Source organism: Squalius cephalus (assembly GCF_949319135.1).
Source record: "Squalius cephalus genome assembly, chromosome: 17".
In the NCBI taxonomy this organism is placed as follows: Eukaryota; Metazoa; Chordata; class Actinopteri; order Cypriniformes; family Leuciscidae; genus Squalius; species Squalius cephalus.
In genome coordinates, this window is record NC_137138.1 from 36,006,636 (window position 1) to 36,029,754 (window position 23,119).

The 23,119-nt window shown below is 42.3% G+C and overlaps 1 protein-coding gene across 1 annotated transcript; it reads left to right on the forward strand.

Moving 5' to 3' along the window:
- Nucleotides 1-382: 382 nt before the first annotated feature.
- Nucleotides 383-16,031, forward strand: sap30l (sap30-like). Its single transcript, XM_079847187.1, has 4 exons — nt 383-1,339; nt 8,004-8,126; nt 13,948-14,046; nt 15,422-16,031. The coding sequence occupies exons 1-4, from the start codon at nt 1,154-1,156 to the stop codon at nt 15,548-15,550; spliced, it is 537 nt and encodes a 178-aa protein (XP_079703313.1). The 5' UTR covers nt 383-1,153; the 3' UTR covers nt 15,551-16,031.
- Nucleotides 16,032-23,119: the final 7,088 nt, after the last annotated feature.

Consider the following 23,119-nt stretch of genomic DNA (forward strand, 5'->3'; position numbering starts at 1 on the left):
TAGTTGAATCTGATGGTTTGGTGGGAAATCTTGGGAATGCTGGTATTTTTATACTGATGCATTAAAATGGTTCTGATGGCACATCATTATTACTGGAGTCATCTGTGCAGTTGTGTTATTTATTTTCATTTGTATCAATGTTTTTTTCTCTTTTAGTTCCAACACTTCTTGTGGTCTTACTTTGAATAGATGAAGGCCACAACACACACACAGGTCAACAAACTTTTTTGTTTGGAATATTAAGTATTAAGGATGATATAGTTTATGAATTATTTTATTACAGGATTGCTGAGATTATGATCCTGCATGGCTGCATCACAGGACTGTAGTAACCCTATTACACATGAACAGAGATTAACATCATTTCATATAACTTGCACTGCTTTGACCCTGAATAAAGCACTTTGTGAGTGTTGTTCTTCCGCAGGCCCTGATGTAAATCACCAAAGATGGGAAACACGATTTCCTCCCGTTTAAAAGTCGGTAACCCATTTATTTTGCTTTTTTTTATCGATGTACAAGCACAACTGCGTTCAATCTCAATGACAATAGCACTTTTAGGACACTTCAAACAACATAACGCGTCAAGATAGGCTATTTTATCTATATTACAATATTCGTCGGGGGGGTTTTCATACTAAGACATTCGGTTTTAGTTACTGAAGTTCCATGAAAGAGTCAAAGTCGTGTGTGTGTGTGTGTTTGAGTCATTTGAAGTGCACCAGTGAGGCGTTATTTCATGACATCAATGGCAGCGATCAGGAAGTTCAGTTTGATCGACAGGCGCGCTAGCCAATCAGAATCAAAGACACGAGTTCGGCGGCCCGCCTTTGTCGGAAAACAACCAATGGGTGTTCAAAGCCACAGCTTCCGGTTTCTCTCAGGACATGTTTCATTGTACGGCGTACATTGTTGAGATGAGCTCGACTGTTGCTCGGTAGTTCGGCGCATGTCAGATCCGCAGTTTCCGCGCACACACGTTCGGTTCTGCTCGCGAGACCGAGTCCGGTGATCCAGCGAAGCCGCGGGATCTTTAGCGGCCCGAGTCCGCAGTGTTGCTGAGATCCTCCGTCCGTTGGTTCGTTGGTTCGCAGCGCGTTGAGCTCGTTAAGCTGCGTTGACGTCGCGTCGCTGCTCGCCGCCTCTGCCCGGTATGAACGGGTTCAGCACGGAGGAGGACAGCCACGACGGGCCACCCGCGCCGCCGTTCTTCGGGCAGAGCTGCTGTCTGATCGAGGACGGGGAGCGGTGCGGGCGTCCGGCGGGGAACGCGTCCTTCAGCAAGCGCATCCAGAAGAGCATCTCGCAGAGGAAGCTCAAGCTGGACATCGACAAGAGCGTAAGCCGCGTCCCTCACTGCTCACTATAGCACAACACTGCTCACTATAGTACAACACTGCTCACTATAGCACAACACTGCTCACTATAGCACAACACTGCTCACTATAGTACAACACTGCTCACTATAGCACAACACTGCTCACTATAGCACAACACTGCTCACTATAGCACAACACTGCTCACTGTAGTACAACACTGCTCACTGTAGTACAACACTGCTCACTGTAGCACAACACTGCTCACTATAGCACAACACTGCTCACTATAGCACAACACTGCTCACTATAGTACAACACTGCTCACTATAGCACAACACTGCTCACTATAGTACAACACTGCTCACTATAGCACAACACTGCTCACTATAGCACAACACTGCTCACTATAGTACAACACTGCTCACTATAGTACAACACTGCTCACTATAGCACAACACTGCTCACTATAGTACAACACTGCTCACTATAGTACAACACTGCTCACTATAGCACAACACTGCTCACTATAGCACAACACTGCTCACTATAGTACAACACTGCTCACTATAGCACAACACTGCTCACTATAGTACAACACTGCTCACTATAGCACAACACTGCTCACTATAGCACAACACTGCTCACTATAGTACAACACTGCTCACTATAGCACAACACTGCTCACTATAGCACAACACTGCTCTCTATAGCACAACACTGCTCACTATAGTACAACACTGCTCACTATAGCACAACACTGCTCACTATAGTACAACACTGCTCACTATAGCACAACACTGCTCACTATAGCACAACACTGCTCACTATAGCACAACACTGCTCACTGTAGCACAACACTGCTCACTATAGCACAACACTGCTCACTATAGCACAACACTGCTCACTGTAGCACAACACTGCTCACTATAGCACAACACTGCTCACTATAGCACAACACTGCTCACTATAGCACAACACTGCTCACTATAGCACAACACTGCTCACTATAGCACAACACTGCTCACTATAGTACAACACTGCTCACTATAGCACAACACTGCTCTCTATAGCACAACACTGCTCACTGTAGCACAACACTGCTCACTATAGCACAACACTGCTCACTATAGCACAACACTGCTCACTATAGCACAACACTGCTCACTGTAGCACAACACTGCTCACTATAGCACAACACTGCTCACTATAGCACAACACTGCTCACTATAGCACAACACTGCTCACTATAGCACAACACTGCTCACTATAGTACAACACTGCTCACTATAGTACAACACTGCTCACTATAGTACAACACTGCTCACTATAGCACAACACTGCTCACTATAGCACAACACTGCTCACTATAGCACAACACTGCTCACTATAGCACAACACTGCTCACTATAGCACAACACTGCTCACTATAGTACAACACTGCTCACTATAGTACAACACTGCTCACTATAGTACAACACTGCTCACTATAGCACAACACTGCTCACTATAGCACAACACTGCTCACTGTAGCACAACACTGCTCACTATAGTACAACACTGCTCACTGTAGCACAACACTGCTCACTATAGCACAACACTGCTCACTGTAGCACAACACTGCTCACTGTAGCACAACACTGCTCACTGTAGCACAACACTGCTCACTGTAGCACAACACTGCTCACTATAGCACAACACTGCTCACTATAGCACAACACTGCTCACTATAGTACAACACTGCTCACTATAGCACAACACTGCTCACTATAGCACAACACTGCTCACTATAGCACAACACTGCTCACTATAGTACAACACTGCTCACTGTAGTACAACACTGCTCACTGTAGCACAACACTGCTCACTATAGCACAACACTGCTCACTATAGTACAACACTGCTCACTATAGCACAACACTGCTCACTATAGCACAACACTGCTCACTATAGCACAACACTGCTCACTATAGCACAACACTGCTCACTGTAGCACAACACTGCTCACTATAGTACAACACTGCTCACTATAGCACAACACTGCTCACTATAGTACAACACTGCTCACTATAGCACAACACTGCTCACTATAGCACAACACTGCTCACTATAGCACAACACTGCTCACTATAGCACAACACTGCTCACTATAGCACAACACTGCTCACTATAGCACAACACTGCTCACTATAGCACAACACTGCTCACTATAGCACAACACTGCTCACTATAGTACAACACTGCTCACTGTAGCACAACACTGCTCACTATAGCACAACACTGCTCTCTATAGCACAACACTGCTCACTATAGCACAACACTGCTCACTATAGCACAACACTGCTCACTATAGCACAACACTGCTCACTATAGTACAACACTGCTCACTTGCTCACTATAGCACAACACTGCTCACTATAGCACAACACTGCTCTCTATAGCACAACACTGCTCTCTATAGCACAACACTGCTCACTATAGCACAACACTGCTCACTATAGCACAACACTGCTCACTATAGCACAACACTGCTCACTGTAGTACAACACTGCTCACTATAGTACAACACTGCTCACTATAGCACAACACTGCTCACTATAGCACAACACTGCTCACTATAGCACAACACTGCTCACTATAGTACAACACTGCTCACTATAGCACAACACTGCTCACTATAGCACAACACTGCTCACTATAGCACAACACTGCTCACTATAGCACAACACTGCTCACTATAGTACAACACTGCTCACTATAGCACAACACTGCTCACTATAGCACAACACTGCTCACTGTAGCACAACACTGCTCACTGTAGCACAACACTGCTCACTATAGCACAACACTGCTCACTATAGCACAACACTGCTCACTGTAGCACAACACTGCTCACTGTAGCACAACACTGCTCACTGTAGCACAACACTGCTCACTATAGCACAACACTGCTCACTATAGCACAACACTGCTCACTATAGCACAACACTGCTCACTGTAGCACAACACTGCTCACTGTAGCACAACACTGCTCACTGTAGCACAACACTGCTCACTGTAGCACAACACTGCTCACTATAGCACAACACTGCTCACTATAGCACAACACTGCTCACTATAGCACAACACTGCTCACTATAGCACAACACTGCTCACTATAGCACAACACTGCTCACTATAGCACAACACTGCTCACTATAGCACAACACTGCTCACTGTAGCACAACACTGCTCACTATAGCACAACACTGCTCACTATAGCACAACACTGCTCACTGTAGCACAACACTGCTCACTATAGCACAACACTGCTCACTATAGTACAACACTGCTCACTGTAGCACAACACTGCTCACTATAGCACAACACTGCTCACTGTAGCACAACACTGCTCACTGTAGCACAACACTGCTCACTATAGCACAACACTGCTCACTATAGCACAACACTGCTCACTGTAGCACAACACTGCTCACTATAGCACAACACTGCTCACTGTAGCACAACACTGCTCACTATAGCACAACACTGCTCACTATAGCACAACACTGCTCACTGTAGCACAACACTGCTCACTATAGCACAACACTGCTCACTGTAGCACAACACTGCTCACTGTAGCACAACACTGCTCACTATAGCACAACACTGCTCACTATAGTACAACACTGCTCACTGTAGCACAACACTGCTCACTATAGTACAACACTGCTCACTGTAGCACAACACTGCTCACTATAGCACAACACTGCTCACTATAGTACAACACTGCTCACTATAGCACAACACTGCTCACTATAGTACAACACTGCTCACTGTAGCACAACACTGCTCACTATAGCACAACACTGCTCACTGTAGCACAACACTGCTCACTATAGCACAACACTGCTCACTATAGCACAACACTGCTCACTGTAGCACAACACTGCTCACTATAGCACAACACTGCTCACTGTAGCACAACACTGCTCACTGTAGCACAACACTGCTCACTATAGCACAACACTGCTCACTATAGTACAACACTGCTCACTGTAGCACAACACTGCTCACTATAGCACAACACTGCTCACTGTAGCACAACACTGCTCACTGTAGCACAACACTGCTCACTATAGCACAACACTGCTCACTATAGCACAACACTGCTCACTATAGCACAACACTGCTCACTATAGCACAACACTGCTCACTGTAGCACAACACTGCTCACTATAGCACAACACTGCTCACTATAGTACAACACTGCTCACTGTAGCACAACACTGCTCACTATAGCACAACACTGCTCACTGTAGCACAACACTGCTCACTGTAGCACAACACTGCTCACTATAGCACAACACTGCTCACTATAGTACAACACTGCTCACTGTAGCACAACACTGCTCACTATAGCACAACACTGCTCACTGTAGCACAACACTGCTCACTATAGCACAACACTGCTCACTATAGCACAACACTGCTCACTGTAGCACAACACTGCTCACTATAGCACAACACTGCTCACTATAGTACAACACTGCTCACTGTAGCACAACACTGCTCACTATAGCACAACACTGCTCACTGTAGCACAACACTGCTCACTATAGCACAACACTGCTCACTGTAGCACAACACTGCTCACTATAGCACAACACTGCTCACTGTAGCACAACACTGCTCACTATAGTACAACACTGCTCACTATAGCACAACACTGCTCACTGTAGCACAACACTGCTCACTATAGCACAACACTGCTCACTGTAGCACAACACTGCTCACTGTAGCACAACACTGCTCACTATAGCACAACACTGCTCACTGTAGCACAACACTGCTCACTGTAGCACAACACTGCTCTCTATAGCACAACACTGCTCACTATAGCACAACACTGCTCACTATAGCACAACACTGCTCACTATAGCACAACACTGCTCACTATAGCACAACACTGCTCACTATAGCACAACACTGCTCACTGTAGCACAACACTGCTCACTATAGCACAACACTGCTCACTATAGCACAACACTGCTCACTGTAGCACAACACTGCTCACTATAGCACAACACTGCTCACTATAGCACAACACTGCTCACTGTAGCACAACACTGCTCACTATAGCACAACACTGCTCACTGTAGCACAACACTGCTCACTGTAGCACAACACTGCTCACTGTAGCACAACACTGCTCACTATAGCACAACACTGCTCACTATAGTACAACACTGCTCACTGTAGCACAACACTGCTCACTGTAGTACAACACTGCTCACTATAGTACAACACTGCTCACTATAGTACAACACTGCTCACTGTAGCACAACACTGCTCACTGTAGCACAACACTGCTCACTATAGTACAACACTGCTCACTATAGTACAACACTGCTCACTATAGCACAACACTGCTCACTATAGCACAACACTGCTCACTATAGCACAACACTGCTCACTATAGTACAACACTGCTCACTATAGCACAACACTGCTCACTGTAGCACAACACTGCTCACTGTAGCACAACACTGCTCACTATAGCACAACACTGCTCACTGTAGTACAACACTGCTCACTATAGCACAACACTGCTCACTATAGCACAACACTGCTCACTATAGCACAACACTGCTCACTGTAGCACAACACTGCTCACTATAGCACAACACTGCTCACTATAGCACAACACTGCTCACTGTAGCACAACACTGCTCACTATAGCACAACACTGCTCACTATAGCACAACACTGCTCACTATAGCACAACACTGCTCACTATAGCACAACACTGCTCACTATAGCACAACACTGCTCACTATAGCACAACACTGCTCACTATAGTACAACACTGCTCACTGTAGCACAACACTGCTCACTATAGCACAACACTGCTCACTATAGCACAACACTCATATAATAAACAACTATTGTGTTTTCGATTCGATACCGACACTTTCAAAGGCCAGTATCCTCTAGCAATTCCGTTACCTCTAAACTGAACTTTAAAATTATTTAATTTATTAAATTATTACAATACTAAGAGTAAAACGGGTAATAATACTCACTTAAAATTATATTTAAAAAAAACATTTTAACATTCAGCACTTACATGGTCACCATGTGTTTACTATAGTGGTAACCATGGAAATCTACTAATACTATAGTTGAACTGCAGTCACTGGTAAAACCATGGTTGATTGTCATAAGGTGCCACTGACCCGTGTTAACATTGGGTACAGAATACACTAAACGTTCAGTTTTAATATGTTGTAGTTCTACCACACTATTATTCGCTAACATAGGTTATTTGTCCAATATAGTGCATTACGTTTCTTGTTAAATAAAATCACTGGTAAAAGACACTGGTAAAAGTTAATTTGAGTATGGTACTTTCAGTACTCACACCAGTATAGTTACACCAGTGTTGATCCCTGGGTAATACGGGTGTAAACGCTGAGCCTAACCTCATATTCCTGATGTTTGTGTCCTGTCAGTGTTTAACTCTCCTGTCATCCGTCATCCACGTCTTCATGATGCTCTTCTTAAGTGCGTCTTCAGTCTGTAAATGCAGACACTGACAGCCATGAACTTCCACAGTGTGTGTGTTAAATGTCATGTCATTGGTAATGTGAGCTTGAGTCCAGTTTCCTGCTTATTAAAGAAACCTAAACCTTGTTTTCCGTGTAGGTTCGGCATTTGTACATCTGTGACTTCCACAAGAACTTCATCCAGAGCGTTCGCAACAAACGCAAGAGGAAGACCAGCGATGACGGCGGAGAGTCACCTGACCATGATGTCGAAGTCCCCGAGGTAATGTATCAGAGTCAGTGTTTCTCAAACGCCTCCACTGTAGTCTTGAGTTTCTTCCGGGAACGAACACGTCACAATATTCCTCATTATAATAATTAATGCGCAGAATAAAGGGGCGGGGCCTGGTTGAGTTGGTTAGTAGTGTGTTAAACTGGCGGTTATGGTAAGGGGCGGGACATTTCCCAAACACACTCGAAAACATCACAAAAGAATCACTATGAAGCCCCTCCTTCTGAAAAGCACACTGTGCTCTGATTGGTCGGCTGGAGCAGTGTGCTTTTCAGAAGGAGGGGCTTCATAGAGACAGGAAGTAAACAGAGCGTTACTGACAGACTGGGAAGAGAGGAGCCGCAACAGTGGAGAATATGAGGAGAATAATCAACATTCAAGCAGGAAAACCTGTTCTAGTAGAGCCTGAAAACATCATCAAGACTTTGTACAAAGGGTGCAATATGACCTCTTTAAAATCTTCTGCCCTTTCAGGGCTTTTTGGGTTTGTAATGTAAATGCTGCATTGACACACACTCTGTTTGCTCCAGCTGTAGACTGTGATGTTTATTAAAGTAAAGACTGAGAAGAGCAGAGCAGGGTGGTTGTGTTGGGACGGTCAGAGGTCATATGCCACACACTGCACGTCTCAACTCAACCAGAGGTTCCCGGCTCAAAATTTAGATGTTTACACAGAGATTGGTTTATTAGTTAAATCTGTTGACTTTATCAATCTTTGTTTCATTATATGCCAACGGTGACAGTTCAGAAACGGGGAAAAGCACTTCTTGTGTAATTTTCCCCAAGTTTGCTTGCCTGTAACTCAAGAGGTATTAAACTAGGGCTGTCAATCGATTAAAAAATGCAATCGCGATTAATCGCACGATTGTCATGAGTTAACTCGCGATTAATCACACATTTTTTATTTGTTCTAAATGTACCTTAAATTAATACTTTTCAAGTTTGTAATACTCTAATCAACATGGGCATGGATAAATATGGATGCTTTATGCAAATGTATGTTTATTATTGAAACCATAGTCAACATAGAGCATGAAGACGAGACATGTTTCAAAGGTCAGAGATGTTTTTCAAAGAACTTGTTCATGTCTATTAGACACATGTAGAAAGAACAAAGAAATACAGGTTCCCATTACTTCTCTTTCTTTGCACTGAGCAATTTACTAACACAGACATGACAGGGCAGCTCTTCTGAAAATGCTAAATGTACATTTATTATTTATTATTACATTAGTTTGTCTCTCTCTGTGCCCATTTTGATGAAGCTAAATTCTTAATAAAACTGTTTTCATTGGTATATTTTACTGTTTCTGTTGTCAAACAACGGAATGAATATGAAATAGTGACTGAAACACGACCCATTAAGACATAATGTTATTAACGCGTTAACTTTGACAGCACTATATTAAACATATCTTAAAATCCTTTTAGATTCTGGTTCTTAACAAACTTTTACTTTTGGCATCTTCATCTTAAAGGTCCTATATGGTTCAATCCCAGAGATATGGAGATCTTAATGCGGGTCCATGTGTAAATTGGCAAATTATATACACATTTTCAGTGGTCAAAAACCTATGTGGGTCACTTTAGTGTTGTCAAAAGTACCAACTTCGGTACCAAGTCGATACTGAAATTTTAAAAATGTGGCGCTTTGAGCAGAATCGTAAAGTCCTCTGATTGGCCGTTGTGTTCACATGCTCATCAGATATGTCTGTGATTGGCTACAATGATCAATGCTTCAAAAACATGTTGTAAATATACAATATCTCACAAACGTGAGTACACCCCTCACATTTCAGCAAACATTTTAGTATATATACTCAAGAGACAATACTATAGAAATTAAACTTGGATATTTATTTTGGGATCTTAATTTTAAAGGCCCTATATGGTTCAATCTCATAGATATAGGGATGTCAATGCGGTAACATGCAGTTATGATACTTCAGACGCTGTTAAAACCAACTAAATCCTTTCTTTCAAATTCCCCTGAAATTAATTCAAATATAGATTCTTATAAATACACTTTTGAGGTCAAGTTAGTGTGCCTGAACTCGACCATGTGTTTGTGGCACTGGGAGAGGTGTGTTGTGTAGAACTGTTTTGATGGAGGGAAACAAGATACATTTTAAACGTTTATTCTTTAAACGCTTTCTTCTTTAAACAGAACAAGTCTTTAAAGTATGCAAAGTGACTCACATTTGGTTTTTAGCCAATGAAAATGTGTACAATTTACTGATGGAGCCGCATTAAGATCTCCATCGAGGGCCTTTAAGATGAAGATACTAAAAGAAATGTTTATTAAAAAGCACAATCTAAAAGGATATTAAGATGACTGTATTACTACTGGAGTTACAGGCAAGCAGACTTGGGGAAAATAACACAATACGTGCTTTTCCCCGTTTCTGAACTGTCAGCGTTGGCATATAATGAAACAAAGATTGATAAAGTCAGCAGATTTCACTAATAAACCAATCTCTGTGTGAAAATATTATAATGATTCTGTCATCTTTCTAAAGTCATTTCTGACCCTCCACACAGCAGTGGATTAGCCAGTAAATAGACAGTCATGACTAGGGGTGATCCTGAGTGGCTCGATATGTTGGATTATCACCATTTATTTATTGCTATATAAGTGAGTGTTACGCAGGCTGTGGTCAGCAGGCACGAACACGAGTACATGTTCAGTAATGAAACCGAAACTAAACAGTGTTAAAACGAAGTGGAGGAAACAGGAGGATGTCAAAATAAGGGTCCACATAACAGAACATAAACCTGACAATGAGCTCGTTAGGATATTTCTATATGTACAACAGCTCCGATCCTCCAATCTCACTGTACGAGAGGCTTTCTGCTGACGTCACCAGTATCGGCACTGTTCGACTGGGCGGCCTGTCACTCAGTGCAGTTACACTGTTACACCACTAGGTGGCGGCGGGGACTGTCTTTGAGTGAGTTAATAAACCGTTCATTCAGTGAAAATGTAAAAAAATACGGATTGATTCAAAGATAGATGTAATGAAACAGGGTGTTAATTATTTAAATATTTCATTTTAACTTTGAGCTCTACTTGTATGGGTAACGCTGAAGCTGATGCGTCAAATACTGGTAGTTGAAATGGTTTCCTCTCCACAGATGTACGTGGGGAATAGGGCTGCACGATACTGGGAAAGTATGCTATATGCGATATTGATGTTGAGTATTGCGATAACGATATTTCTTGCGATATAACATTTCCCTAGAGAAATGCTATTTTTATTAAGTTTTTTTTATCATGTATCATACTAAAATAAACCGGTAGCCTAATAGATATTCGTCTGATCTTCAGAAGAATATCTCAGTTTTTTCATAAGGAGTTTAACATTACACATGCAACACTTTGATTAATGGTTGTCTGTGAGACTCTGTTATTGTTACTTGGCATTTCGTTAGTTTTGGGCTTACACTTTCTGAAGTCTTCATATCGCTCCCTGAGGTGGCGTTCCGGATGACTGGAGATTAGTTTCCTCTCGACGTGGCCAACATTTTTCATCACGACTTAATGACACCGTCACTTATGTTCACATATCACGTTTTTTGCGTGTGCAAATTCGTTATTTCAAATGCAGGCGTGAGAAGCGCACTCAAAATGGAAGCACATTTTTCCCGCCTGTGCCGCGACGGGATGAACATCTCAACTTATCAGAATTCTGCAAGCTCGCGCAGGTCGTGGCTGCTCAGCAACGGCAGACGCACGCGCTCGTGAGAAGGAGATAACGGCGCGGCCGCGCTTTCCATGCGTTTTTAGTCGCGATATGTGAACGGCCCCTCTCACAGTACCTGCATCATGACACGTCTTCTCTACTGAAGCCAGAATATTGCATATCTCAGACGTGCAGTTCTCTTCAGGCACAGGCTCTTCGCTGTTGTCATTTTGCTCGCTTGTCTCTACTCCCGCCATCAGCTTATTTTCCCCTCTCGGCTCTGAGCCGCTAGGTTCCCCTGTGGGCCGATCTAGCCAATAGCATAATAGCACCTACTGGGGAGGCGGGTTTAAAGATGGTAAGGCCACATTTGATTGGTCGAATTTGGATAAACAACCCATGCATGCATCACACAAATGCTTGGCACTTTAAATAAATGCAGTTTATCGCACCTCTCTGCGGTACGGATACCGCATATACTATTATCGCGATAACAATAATTTTTCGCTATATTGTGCAGCCCTAGTGGGGAAGATGCTGGGTCATAAGCCATATAATTAACTACTTAAAAGTTCAATTTTATATTATTGCTGAACGCATAGACGCTTCAGTAATCTTTCAGTAAGATGCAGGCCGATAGTCTAGAAACTAATATTTATTTACAGATCCAGGTCTGCTTTATATTTTTACGAAGGCCAGGCTTAGAATAGTCACATTAAGGCTGATTCACACAGACGCACTCGGCGGGCTCTGTCCCGCTGGCCGACTCGACATGTTGAACCGGTGTTTGTCGGTGCTGTGATGCGTACTGAAAATCCCATTCGCTTTCTCCATCGGGGGAATCATTTGTACGGCTCTACCGTGAGCTGCGAGGGGTTAATACAGTGGACTGCGGTGTGTTGACCCTGTCAGCCCACATGATTTCATCTGGTGATAATTGTTTAACAACAAAATCGTGAAAAGTCTTTTCGTCCAATTTTCAAATAGAGATTTGCTTCTAATCGAGGTTTGTGATGTTGTGATTCACGTCTTAGCTGGTTGCTGTGGTTTAGGGCTGGGTATTGACACAAATTTCACAATTTGATTCGATTTCGATTCAGTATTGATTGTTCTGGATATCAGGTAGAGAGGGGGAAACGCCCCCCTGGATGTACAACACATGGCACATTTCAAATCTCTGAACTAATCTCTGAACTAATGCTGTAACTGATTAACTTAATTTTATACAAATTAACTGATTTGTATAAAAACCTAAATTACACTTATTTATTTTTATAATAATAAAGTTATATCAAATGTAAACATTTAAATGGTGGCTGTCATAAAAACTTGCCAGGTTTATTCAAACATGCAATAAATATTGAAGAACATTAAAAATAATGAATATATAATATGGTGCATATATTTAGCAGAATGCTCCTTTCTAGAGTTCATTTTTCTCGCTGACTAACGAGTTTATGGTCACTGGATGTGGTTTTTCTGAGGTAAATGTGACGTTACATGACATTGTTTACTGACGTCTTTCCACGGTTGAAACACTGATTGATTCCATGTCACATGATACGGACTTCGATAAGTTGTCCTCTACCTTTTAACACACTTTCAGACGCTCATTCATGTTTATCTCGCGCTGTAACTGGTGTTATTAAGGCGGAAGAGAAGATCATGAGCTTCTCTAGAGCTGAGCCGGAGCGATCTCACAATCTCATTTATGTTTTTGAATTTCGTAAGAAAATGGACGTAATTTGAAATCTGAGACTTTGCTTCATATCAATAGTAACAAAGCACAAAGATTATTGTGATTTATTGGATGGGATGCGCGCTACAATGTTCCATTAATTCATCAACTGAAAACAGGATGACTAATCGAGTCTTGGGATTTAAGAATCGATATCAGTTCGTAAAAATGAGAATCATTTAAAATCGAGAAATCAATATTTTTTTTTACCCAGCCCTAGTTTTGGTTCATGGCTTATAACAAAGACTTTATTAAAATCCCTATGGGAAGAATATTTCTGTTATCAACGGCACGGGAAGCGTGGGCGAGCCCTGATGCAGCAGAGGCTGCTGGGATTGCTGCAGTGATGATGTGTGTGTGTAACTGTACTGATGTGTGTGTTCTGGGTCAGGTGGATCTGTTCCAGCTGCAGGTCAACACACTGAGACGCTACAAGAGGCACTACAAAATCCAGACCCGACCTGGACTCAACAAAGCCCAGCTAGCAGAGGTACTGCCCAAAACTCAATATTATCAATCTCAAAGACTAACACAAATCTACTTTTCATATCACAACAAAAGCTTTATTTACTGAATTAAGTTAGCAAAACTCAGGTGTTGGAATTACTCGCTGTATTTTGAAATGCTCACGATAGCAATGCCATACATGTTCGTGATATACTGTATTACCATATATACAGTTGCAATAGAAATTGTTCATCCGCCACTGCAAATCAGGTTTATTGGCCACATTTATAGAGTTCAGCTGTTTGCAGTGAACAAATCAAACAAAAGTGATTGAAACAGCTCAACACAACAAATGTTTCACGTGGTTTCTCCAAATACAACTGAAAATGCAACTTTTAAGGACTTCTGCGGTCTCAAAGTTATTCTCCCCCTTCATGGCAAGCATCTTCAGCACTCAGTAGAACACACGTTTGCTGTAAACGAGATGTATAAGCAGACTCAGCTTCTGTTTCTGAGGATCTGAGCAACGCCTCCAGCTCAGGGATATTCCTGGGTTTAGCCTTCAAATCCCACCAGAGATTGTCTATGGGGTTCGAGTCAGGTGACTGATGCCACTGTATGCCACTGTTGAGCGATTTCAATTACTTTTGTCTAGTTTTTTGCATTGCAGACAGCTGAAAGCCTGTACATTTAGCCAATAAACCTGGTTGCAACTGTATATACACTGCTGTTGAAACGGTTTGGATCTGTAAGATTTTTAATATTTTTGAAAGTCTCTTCTGCCCACCGAGGCTGCATTTATTTGATCAAAAATACAAAAAAATAGTTAAATATGACCGTGTAAATCAGCTGTTTTCTATGTTTATATATAGTAAAGTGTAATTTATTCCTGTGATCAAAGCTGAATGTTCAGCATCATTACTCCAGTCTTCAGTGTCACATGATCCTCCAGAAATCACTCTAATATGAGGATTTGATGATCAAGAAACATTTATGATTATTATCAGTGTTGAAAACAGTCATGTTCAATTTTTTTTTTCTTCAGGATTTTTTTAATGAATATAAAGTTCCACAGAACAGTATTTAATTGTTTTGTATTTTTAATCAAATAAATGCAGCCTTGCTGAGCTTTCAAAAACATTACAAATCTTACCGATCCAAAACTTTTGAACGGCAGTGTATTTAAATCCACACACGTCTAATAAACAGCAATAATTATATTTTACAGTGTAACTGCTTTGTCAAAACAGTTCATAACTAGTGAATTGAGCATAATAATGCAAAGTATTGTATATGATTTCCTTGGCAACAGGAACACACTTTTAAATCTGTCAGCCAATGAGAATGCAGCATTCAGCAGTGTACGCAGAATTCACTCGGTGCTTGTGTTGGTAATGTGCTCTTTGTTTCTTCTCCAGACTGTGAGCCGTCACTTCCGGAATATTCCAGTCAACGAGAAGGAAACGCTCACATACTTTATTTATATGGTGAAGAGCAGTAAAAGCCGGCTGGACCAGAAGTCAGAAGGGAGCAAACAAGTGGAATAAGATCTCAGATACACGCGCGTGTCTCGACTCATGTTAGCTGGCTTTAAATCTCTGTTTGAATGCTTTCTGTGCAGACGTTGTGTTTCTGTACATATGTCCAACATCAGGTGACACATGGGAGTCACTGCAAATCAGTGCGGATGATGATGATGATGATGATGAAGGGTAACTGCTTCAACTTCTGTGCCAAACAACAATATAACCACCGCTGTTTGAGTGACGAACATCACAGAGAGGACCTGAATGAAACCATGAGACACTGAATGACTGCTAATGCCAAAACTCCCAGAAGAGCCGGTTTCCTTCATTCTGCCGTGTAGGGTTTCTCTGTTTCTGTTCTTTTGCTTTCAGCTCCATGTCTCGGCTTTTATATGACTGCTGTATATCTGCTCTATATTGCATTTTTTTGTAGATTGTAATGTTAGTTTTCTTCCTTTGTTTGAAATAATCAGAGTAAATACAGTTCTTGTGGCACTACTAATATTTTCGTTATTATTTTTAAACGCATTCCACCTGTGGCATCTTACATGATTATGTGTGTGTGTGTATTAGTGCTGTCAAATGGATGAATCATATCTAACATAAATGTTTGTTTATATAATGTGTATATCTTATTATATCTTATTTTATATATATATATATATGTATGTGTGTGTGTGTATATCTAACTTTTATGTTAGATGTGATTTGTCGATTTGACAGCACTATATAGCATGGCCCACGTCCAGAGGTAAGTTGTAAGTCCAATCATTGGGGAATATATGAGTGATTCTCATTTCAAATAAAGATATGAATATAAATGAGTTGTTCATGGGAAAGTGACACGCAAGAAGAAAAAACGTCAAACGAACACCTTGTTTCACCTGACTAATTAAACCTGCAGTGAGCGATTTCAGAGAAATGCTGTTGAAGGTGGATCGGACCAGACCAAACAACACAACACACTTAAAGCCCAGAGTACCAGAGTGATCCCAGAGTACCAGCTAATTACCGGGGAATTAGCTTATTGAGTACAACATACAAATTATATACATCTATTCTTAATAACAGCCTCATGGCCTACCTGGAAGAAAATGATCGTTTAGTAGAGGAGCAGAACGGTTTCAGAAAGGCAAGAGCCTGTGTGGATCATGTATTTTCTATCACTACTGTAGTTAGAAATAGATTAATGCAAGACAAACCATCATTTGTTTGTTATATTGATTTTCAAAAAGCTTTTGACTCTGTAAACAGAGATTTATTATTTTATTGTCTTTCGGGAGAAGGGCTAGAGGGAAGGTTTTACTGGGCCTTACAATCATTGTATAAAGACCCTCAAGCTTGTGTTAAAGTCAATGAGTACTATTCAGAGTGGTTCCCTACACCACAAGGGGTTAAACAGGGGGACTGTCTCTCCCCTACCCTGTTTGCCATATTTATTAATAATTTGGCACAGGAAATAAAAGGTCTTGGATTGGGTATAAATTATGATGGGGATAACACACTAGACATATTACTTTATGCAGATGACATAATCTTGGTGGCGGAAAATGAAGAACATCTTCAGAAGATGTTAAAGTGTGCCGAAAAATGGTGTGGGAAGTGGAGACTTAGAGTTAACCATAGTAAAACACAGATTATGCATTTTAGAAAATCTGGGCATAGAAGAAGCAAGTTTCAGTTTTATTTTTGGGGTCACAAGTTGGATTATGTTGAACATTATAAATATCTGGGCTTTATTTTGGATGAGTATTTGAATTACAAGCATGGTATATGTATATTGGCCGAATCTGCTAGTAGAGCGCTTGGGGGTGTAATAGCAAAAATGAAACAGTTGGGAAACCTGGGATATGCTACCTATTCCAAATTATTCCAGGCCTGTGTTTGCCCTGTCATGGACTATATGGCAGGAATATGGGGCTCAAAAATAAATGTGAGAGGAGAGATGGTACAAAATAGAGCAATACGTTATTTCCTAGGAGTCCACAAATTTACCCCAATCTTAGCAATAACGGGAGACATGGGTTGGGAACCAAGTGAAGAAAGGTGGAAAGGTAGTATGATGGCTTTATGGAATAGATTGGTGAAAATGCCTGAGAACCAAGTTGCTAAGAAAATATTCAACTGGGATGTGTCTGTAAAGGGTGCATGGGCATCTGAAGTACAGGACATATTTACACAAATTGGAGCTCCTGACCTTTTTCAAAATATAAACACAGTACATATACTTGCTGCAAAGGAAGTTTTATTAGATACACATAAAAGTAAATGGTCACAAGATATATTTCTTAAACCAAAATTAAGAACATATAGAATAATAAAGAGTTGTTTTGGAAATGAAAAATATGTATGTGCTCCCCTATCAAAAAAACAGAGATCATTGTGCACTCAGATCCGCTGATGCGGATAGACTAAAGTGGTTTTCTGATTATAAGGTATTCGCCCTTGCTGATTATCTAGAAAAAGCCTGGGCAAAGAGAACAAAAAGTACATTTAGGTGAAACACTAAATCTGTAATTCTTTATTTTATTTTTTTCACTTTTATGTACTTCTTTATTTATTTATGCATGTGTTAACCTACTGTAAAGTATGTAACCATCTACAGGAAGTGAATGTTATCATTTGAAGTGGTTTGTGGTGTCTTATAATCCCGAAAGGGATGGGTCCTATTTGAACATGACACAATAATAAAATTTATTCATTCATTCATAAATCCAATCCGCAGTAGGGGGCGTGTCCTCTTGTGATGGGGAGGAGAGAGAGTAAGCCAATCAGCAGTAGGGGGCGTGTCCTCACATGATGGGGGAGGAGAGAGAGTAAGCCAATCAGCAGTATCTCTAATTGCACCGCGAGGAGTGAGGATCGAGGAGTGAGGAGGCTTCCCGAGGAGTTATGAGCGAGGATACATAACTTTACCTCTGCAGTTTATACAAACCACACATCTCACATATTTCAACGGGACATCTTGCTTTATTATTATGAATATCTCAAATAATCAAACCTTAACAACATAAGGGCAGATCCTTTGAGCGCTGCTGATGACGCTGTGAAGTGACGCTCGAGTGATCAAGTATTCCAATGTATAATTAAGCTTTCCTTCGATTCCTCCGTCCTCGCTTCTTTTCCTTGCAGCCTTCCCTCGCATCCTACAGGGGATGGAGCTCAGACGCGAGGAAAAGAAGCAAGGAAAGGAAACGAGGATGCACAAATAAGAATTGAGAAGCACCCATAGATGCGCAGCTTCTCCAGATGACGACACAGCAGTTCCACGATTGGCCGAATCCACCACGACAACGATCATGTGTGTTTCGTGAGAAAACATGACATGAAATGGGCTGATGGCATAATATGGCTGTGTGCATTGTCCTATTTGCCAAGTTCAATAGTCTGGAAATGCAAATATTTTTTCCATACTTTTCCAGACCTGGAAATTACTCAAATCAAATTCCATACTTTTCCAAACTGCGTAGGAACCCTGTATTTCACTTCAGCTGTGGTAAGTATGCAAACACCACGTTAGTGTCACTACGGGAAGCAGAAAGTGTCTGACTTCATGTCTCTGTTTTAATCGGTTACATCCACCAGCAGCCGATGTCCAACACAACTTCAATTGTTTCATTACTGGATCAAGCCGTTGCTCGGAGTTCGGCCCGAACCCAGAGTACTCCCCCCGTATGTAAATGTTTAGGACTAGAAGCGTGGAGAATTGGTGGTGGAGGGATGCTCCTAAACTGTCAATGGATTAAGGTGAGACTGCTGAGTATATATACACCTCTTACCATTGATTGCTGAGTGCTCTCCACTTGTGTTAATTATCTGAACGTGCTCCTCCTGAACTTTGTTAATAAAACATCATTTCACGAGTTCACTCTTACATACAATTAGAGGGGGCAAAATTGAATGCGTATTTGGGGTGCTGTCCGGAGGGAGGGCTCCGAGCTGGGAGTTCGGCCCGAACCCAGAGTACTCCCCCCAAAAGGCTAAAGAGCAGAGGACAGCCGCCAGACTAAAGACCCCCTGCGAACGGGGAGCAGTTGTAATTTGGAACGACCAATCGAGAGAGTTTGCGCCTTTCTTGATGGGAGCAGTTTCACGGTAGATCACGGACGGCGGACTGGAGTGACAATTCCGGTCAGCGCATACGGGAAAGTTCTCGTTGCGTCCGCTGTGAGACCAATGCTCGCTGGACAGAAAGAGAAAACAGGGACAGGGTTTCCCCAGGTTTGATCACCCCAAATTTAAGACTTTTTTAAGACCTTTTTAAGACCACTTTAATGAAAATTAAGACCTACGTCGCACCCATTATGCAGTCGTAAAACACCAGATCAAATCCCAATAATGACTATTACTAACAAATGTTTTAATTAAAAATACATTTATTATAAAAAAACTCATTCAACAATACACTGCAAAGTGATGTTTTTGGTAAATATCAAACATTCATAACAATAAACAGATAAACTAACTTTTCAAATCGTCTTAGTAAAGTTTCTCAGCATTCAAAGTGCTTCAACCATTGCTTCAACCATTGTACATTTTCAAGAATAAAAAGAAATGTAAATACACCTAAAAAACAAGGGAGGGAGGGAGGGATAGAGAGAGACATAGAGAGGGGTAGATAGATAAAAAGAGACACACAATGAGAGATAGATAAGAGAATAAATTTTAGATAAATTTGATAAATTTTCACGCTGTTGTTTTTTCCCCCATTTCACCTTGCGTTGCAGTCTGGTTGACTTTCAATAAATAGGCTAGTAGTGTTGTCATGGTACCAAAATTTCAGTATTCGGTACCAATACCAGTGAAAATCCACGGTTCTCGGTACCAATTTTGGTACCAAAGGGCTAGAAATCAATTCATTCTTTGCTGATACTTCCTCGTCATCATGGAGAGCGCAGTTCGCATCGTTTCAAAAATAGTCGATCTCTGAATGCAAATGAACTGACTCTGAATTTTAGTATTGTTTCTTATATGAGGATCCTTTTTCAAATACAAGGTCAATATTGATTTTCACTAACGACAAAACAACAAATTATCCGTGAATTTATATCGAACTACTCTTTAAGAGCTTTCCATCTTTACTCTCCTCATGTTACGTTGCATTCGGAGATCGACAAGTTTCTCCTTTCCACAAGCGCTTGCTCTCCCGTGGCGTCTGTCGTTGCTATGCAACCATGAACATAGGAGCGCTTAGAAAATGCTGCGCGCCTACATTTGGAATAACGAATGCGCGCTATGTGAAAGGCCACTTATGGCAACGTGACATTAGCCTAATCCAAAATATTTCCTTATGTCTCTTTCCTCCTTTCTTATCAACAAGTGGATTTACAGCCACCACATCAGCAGCACCACCGGTCGCCATGTCTCAGCGCATAGAGGACGCAACTGCACACGCTTCGGGCATGCACGCGCATCAAGTACCGGGTTTGAGAAAACCTGGTACCGTGACTTTAAAAAAAAAAATTTAGTACCGACTTGGTACCGAAGTACCGGGTCTTTGACAACACTATAGGCTAGTATAATGAAATTTAAGACCTTCGTTAAAAAAATTAAGACTTGGCTTTTTTAATGTGGAACCGGTTGGTCCTGATATCGCTTTGGAAAGCATCTGAGGACCATATCCCGAGAGCTTGGATCTGCTGTTGGGAGAGGCCTTTTGGGGCTCTCGGAAAGAGTGACTTGAAAAATTCTTTGCTGGAATGCCTGACTGTTGGAGAACAGATTTGAGGTGTTTCTGGAACCAAAAACGTGTCACATATTTTTTGTATTCGTCTATGAACAGGGGTTCCAGAGGAGATTTAGCCTGAGAGCTTCTCCATTGCAGATATGCCAGAATTGACTGGTATGGTTGGATTGGCGATGAGAGGTAAAAATGTAGATGAAATGACCTTTTTTGGTTTGGTCAGTCTTACTTTGTTTAATCAAATATGAGATTGTTTCACCATCTAGTACTGACAAGTCTGAGATGGAGGGGTGGATTTTTGGGTCGAATTTGGAAGTGATAGCGAGTTCCGAGCATCTAAGAAAACCAAAAAAGGCTAGGATAAACATAGCGTCGAGTGTGCAGGCGGTATTGAGGAGCTGGTAGCCTGTGCGGAGGGCGTGGATGCATTTGGTGAGAATGTCTAGCATTATGGGTTGTCTGGCGTCGGGACGGGTGGGCTGGGATCTTTGAATCCCTTTGATCAGGAGCGAGGTTTTTGAATTGTTTATCTCGGGGGAAGGCGCGCCATACATCAATTTATGGAAAAACTGGATGCCGCTCAAGTAACCTTTGATGGACCCGACTTGAAGGCCCTTAACGCTATTAAGGTAGGAAATAAAAGAGGTGATTGAAAGAAGAGAAAAATCGGGGAAAGGCATGTTATAGGAGACATGGAATGTTTTAAAACATCTCCAAGCAGTCACGTAGGATTGGAGGGTCCTGGGAGAAACTGCTTGGAGGATAGTGTCGTGCGGTGCATCAAGCAGGGGTTTTAACGGGTGGGTTACGGGAATATTAGTTCTGAATAGCGAGGTACTGGAGTTGGGAATTGATCCGCCTCTGGAGCCAGCATCCTGAATTTCTGAGAGGATCTGTGCGCGGATGTTTTGAGATACTGGTGGTGGTTCCATGGCAACGGCGATGGACGGAACGGGCATCAGTGTTGTTGTGAAGAGAGAATATTGTGATTTAGGTTGTATGAGAGAGCTGGGAAGGGTATAAGCTGGGGCTGTGAATGTCGGCGGCTGCCTCATGCTTGGATGACCCGCTGTGGCTTGAAAAGGAAAGTTAGTTGGAGGATATGAAGGAAAGGAAGGATGATAGGATGAAGTGTGGGCTTGAGCTGCAAGTGGAGGCAGGCCTGCGCTTGTTTGAGCTACTGGAGCTGCAGGCCACTGGAAGTGGGCGGGGTTGTAACTTGTTGGGTAAACCTGTTGAAATGGTTGGGCCTGTGCTGTTAGTGGCGATAGCCTCGCACTAGTGTCTGCGACGGGAGCTGGAGGTCACTGAAAAGGAAAAGGGTTATGAACAGCGGGAATATAAAACTGAGTGGCTGTGGGGAGGCCGCTGGGCCCGGCTGCATGCGGTGCTGCGGCAGCAGAAGCCGTGGTGGAGGGCTGGGCCTCATCGAGAGGTGGGAGTGGACCTGCCATGGCAGAATCTGGGGTCGCAGCCCAGGCTCGCTGAAGGCCTGTTTCTGCGGCTCGATGGATGAAGAACGATGGTGGTGACTGGGCAAGCGACTTTTGGGCCCTGCGGGCTTTGCTCTGCCTATGGGTCGTCTTGGGAGATGACTGTAAAGAAACGTACAGATCATACAGCTCCGCTTTGTTAATTTTTCATGAAGCCTGTATGTCTGAATTACCCAGCGCTTGCCTCAATCCAGCTACGGTCCATTTCCCGATAGGTGGGATCGTCGGGACGGGCGAGCGGTAGGAGTAGGCCGGGGAGGAAGATGGAGGTCTTGCCGGGGGCGGCGAAGACTGGCCTCGACGTCTTGGTGAGCGCAGGGCTGTTCGGGCCAGTATGCGGCCGCGTGAAGAAGCCTGGGGCTCAGGTGCGACGTCTGGCGTAGGAGGAATGGTCGTGGGACCGGCGGAATGCGA

Excerpts from the sequence above, each read along its gene's own strand:
- sap30l (XM_079847187.1), top strand. The coding sequence starts at position 1,154 with ATGAACGGGTTCAGCACGGAGGAGGACAGCCACGACGGGCCACCCGCG. Across the intron at positions 1,340-8,003 it reads AGCTGGACATCGACAAGAGC|GTTCGGCATTTGTACATCTG; the intron begins GTAAGCCGCGTC and ends TTTTCCGTGTAG. Across the intron at positions 14,047-15,421 it reads ACAAAGCCCAGCTAGCAGAG|ACTGTGAGCCGTCACTTCCG; the intron begins GTACTGCCCAAA and ends TTTCTTCTCCAG.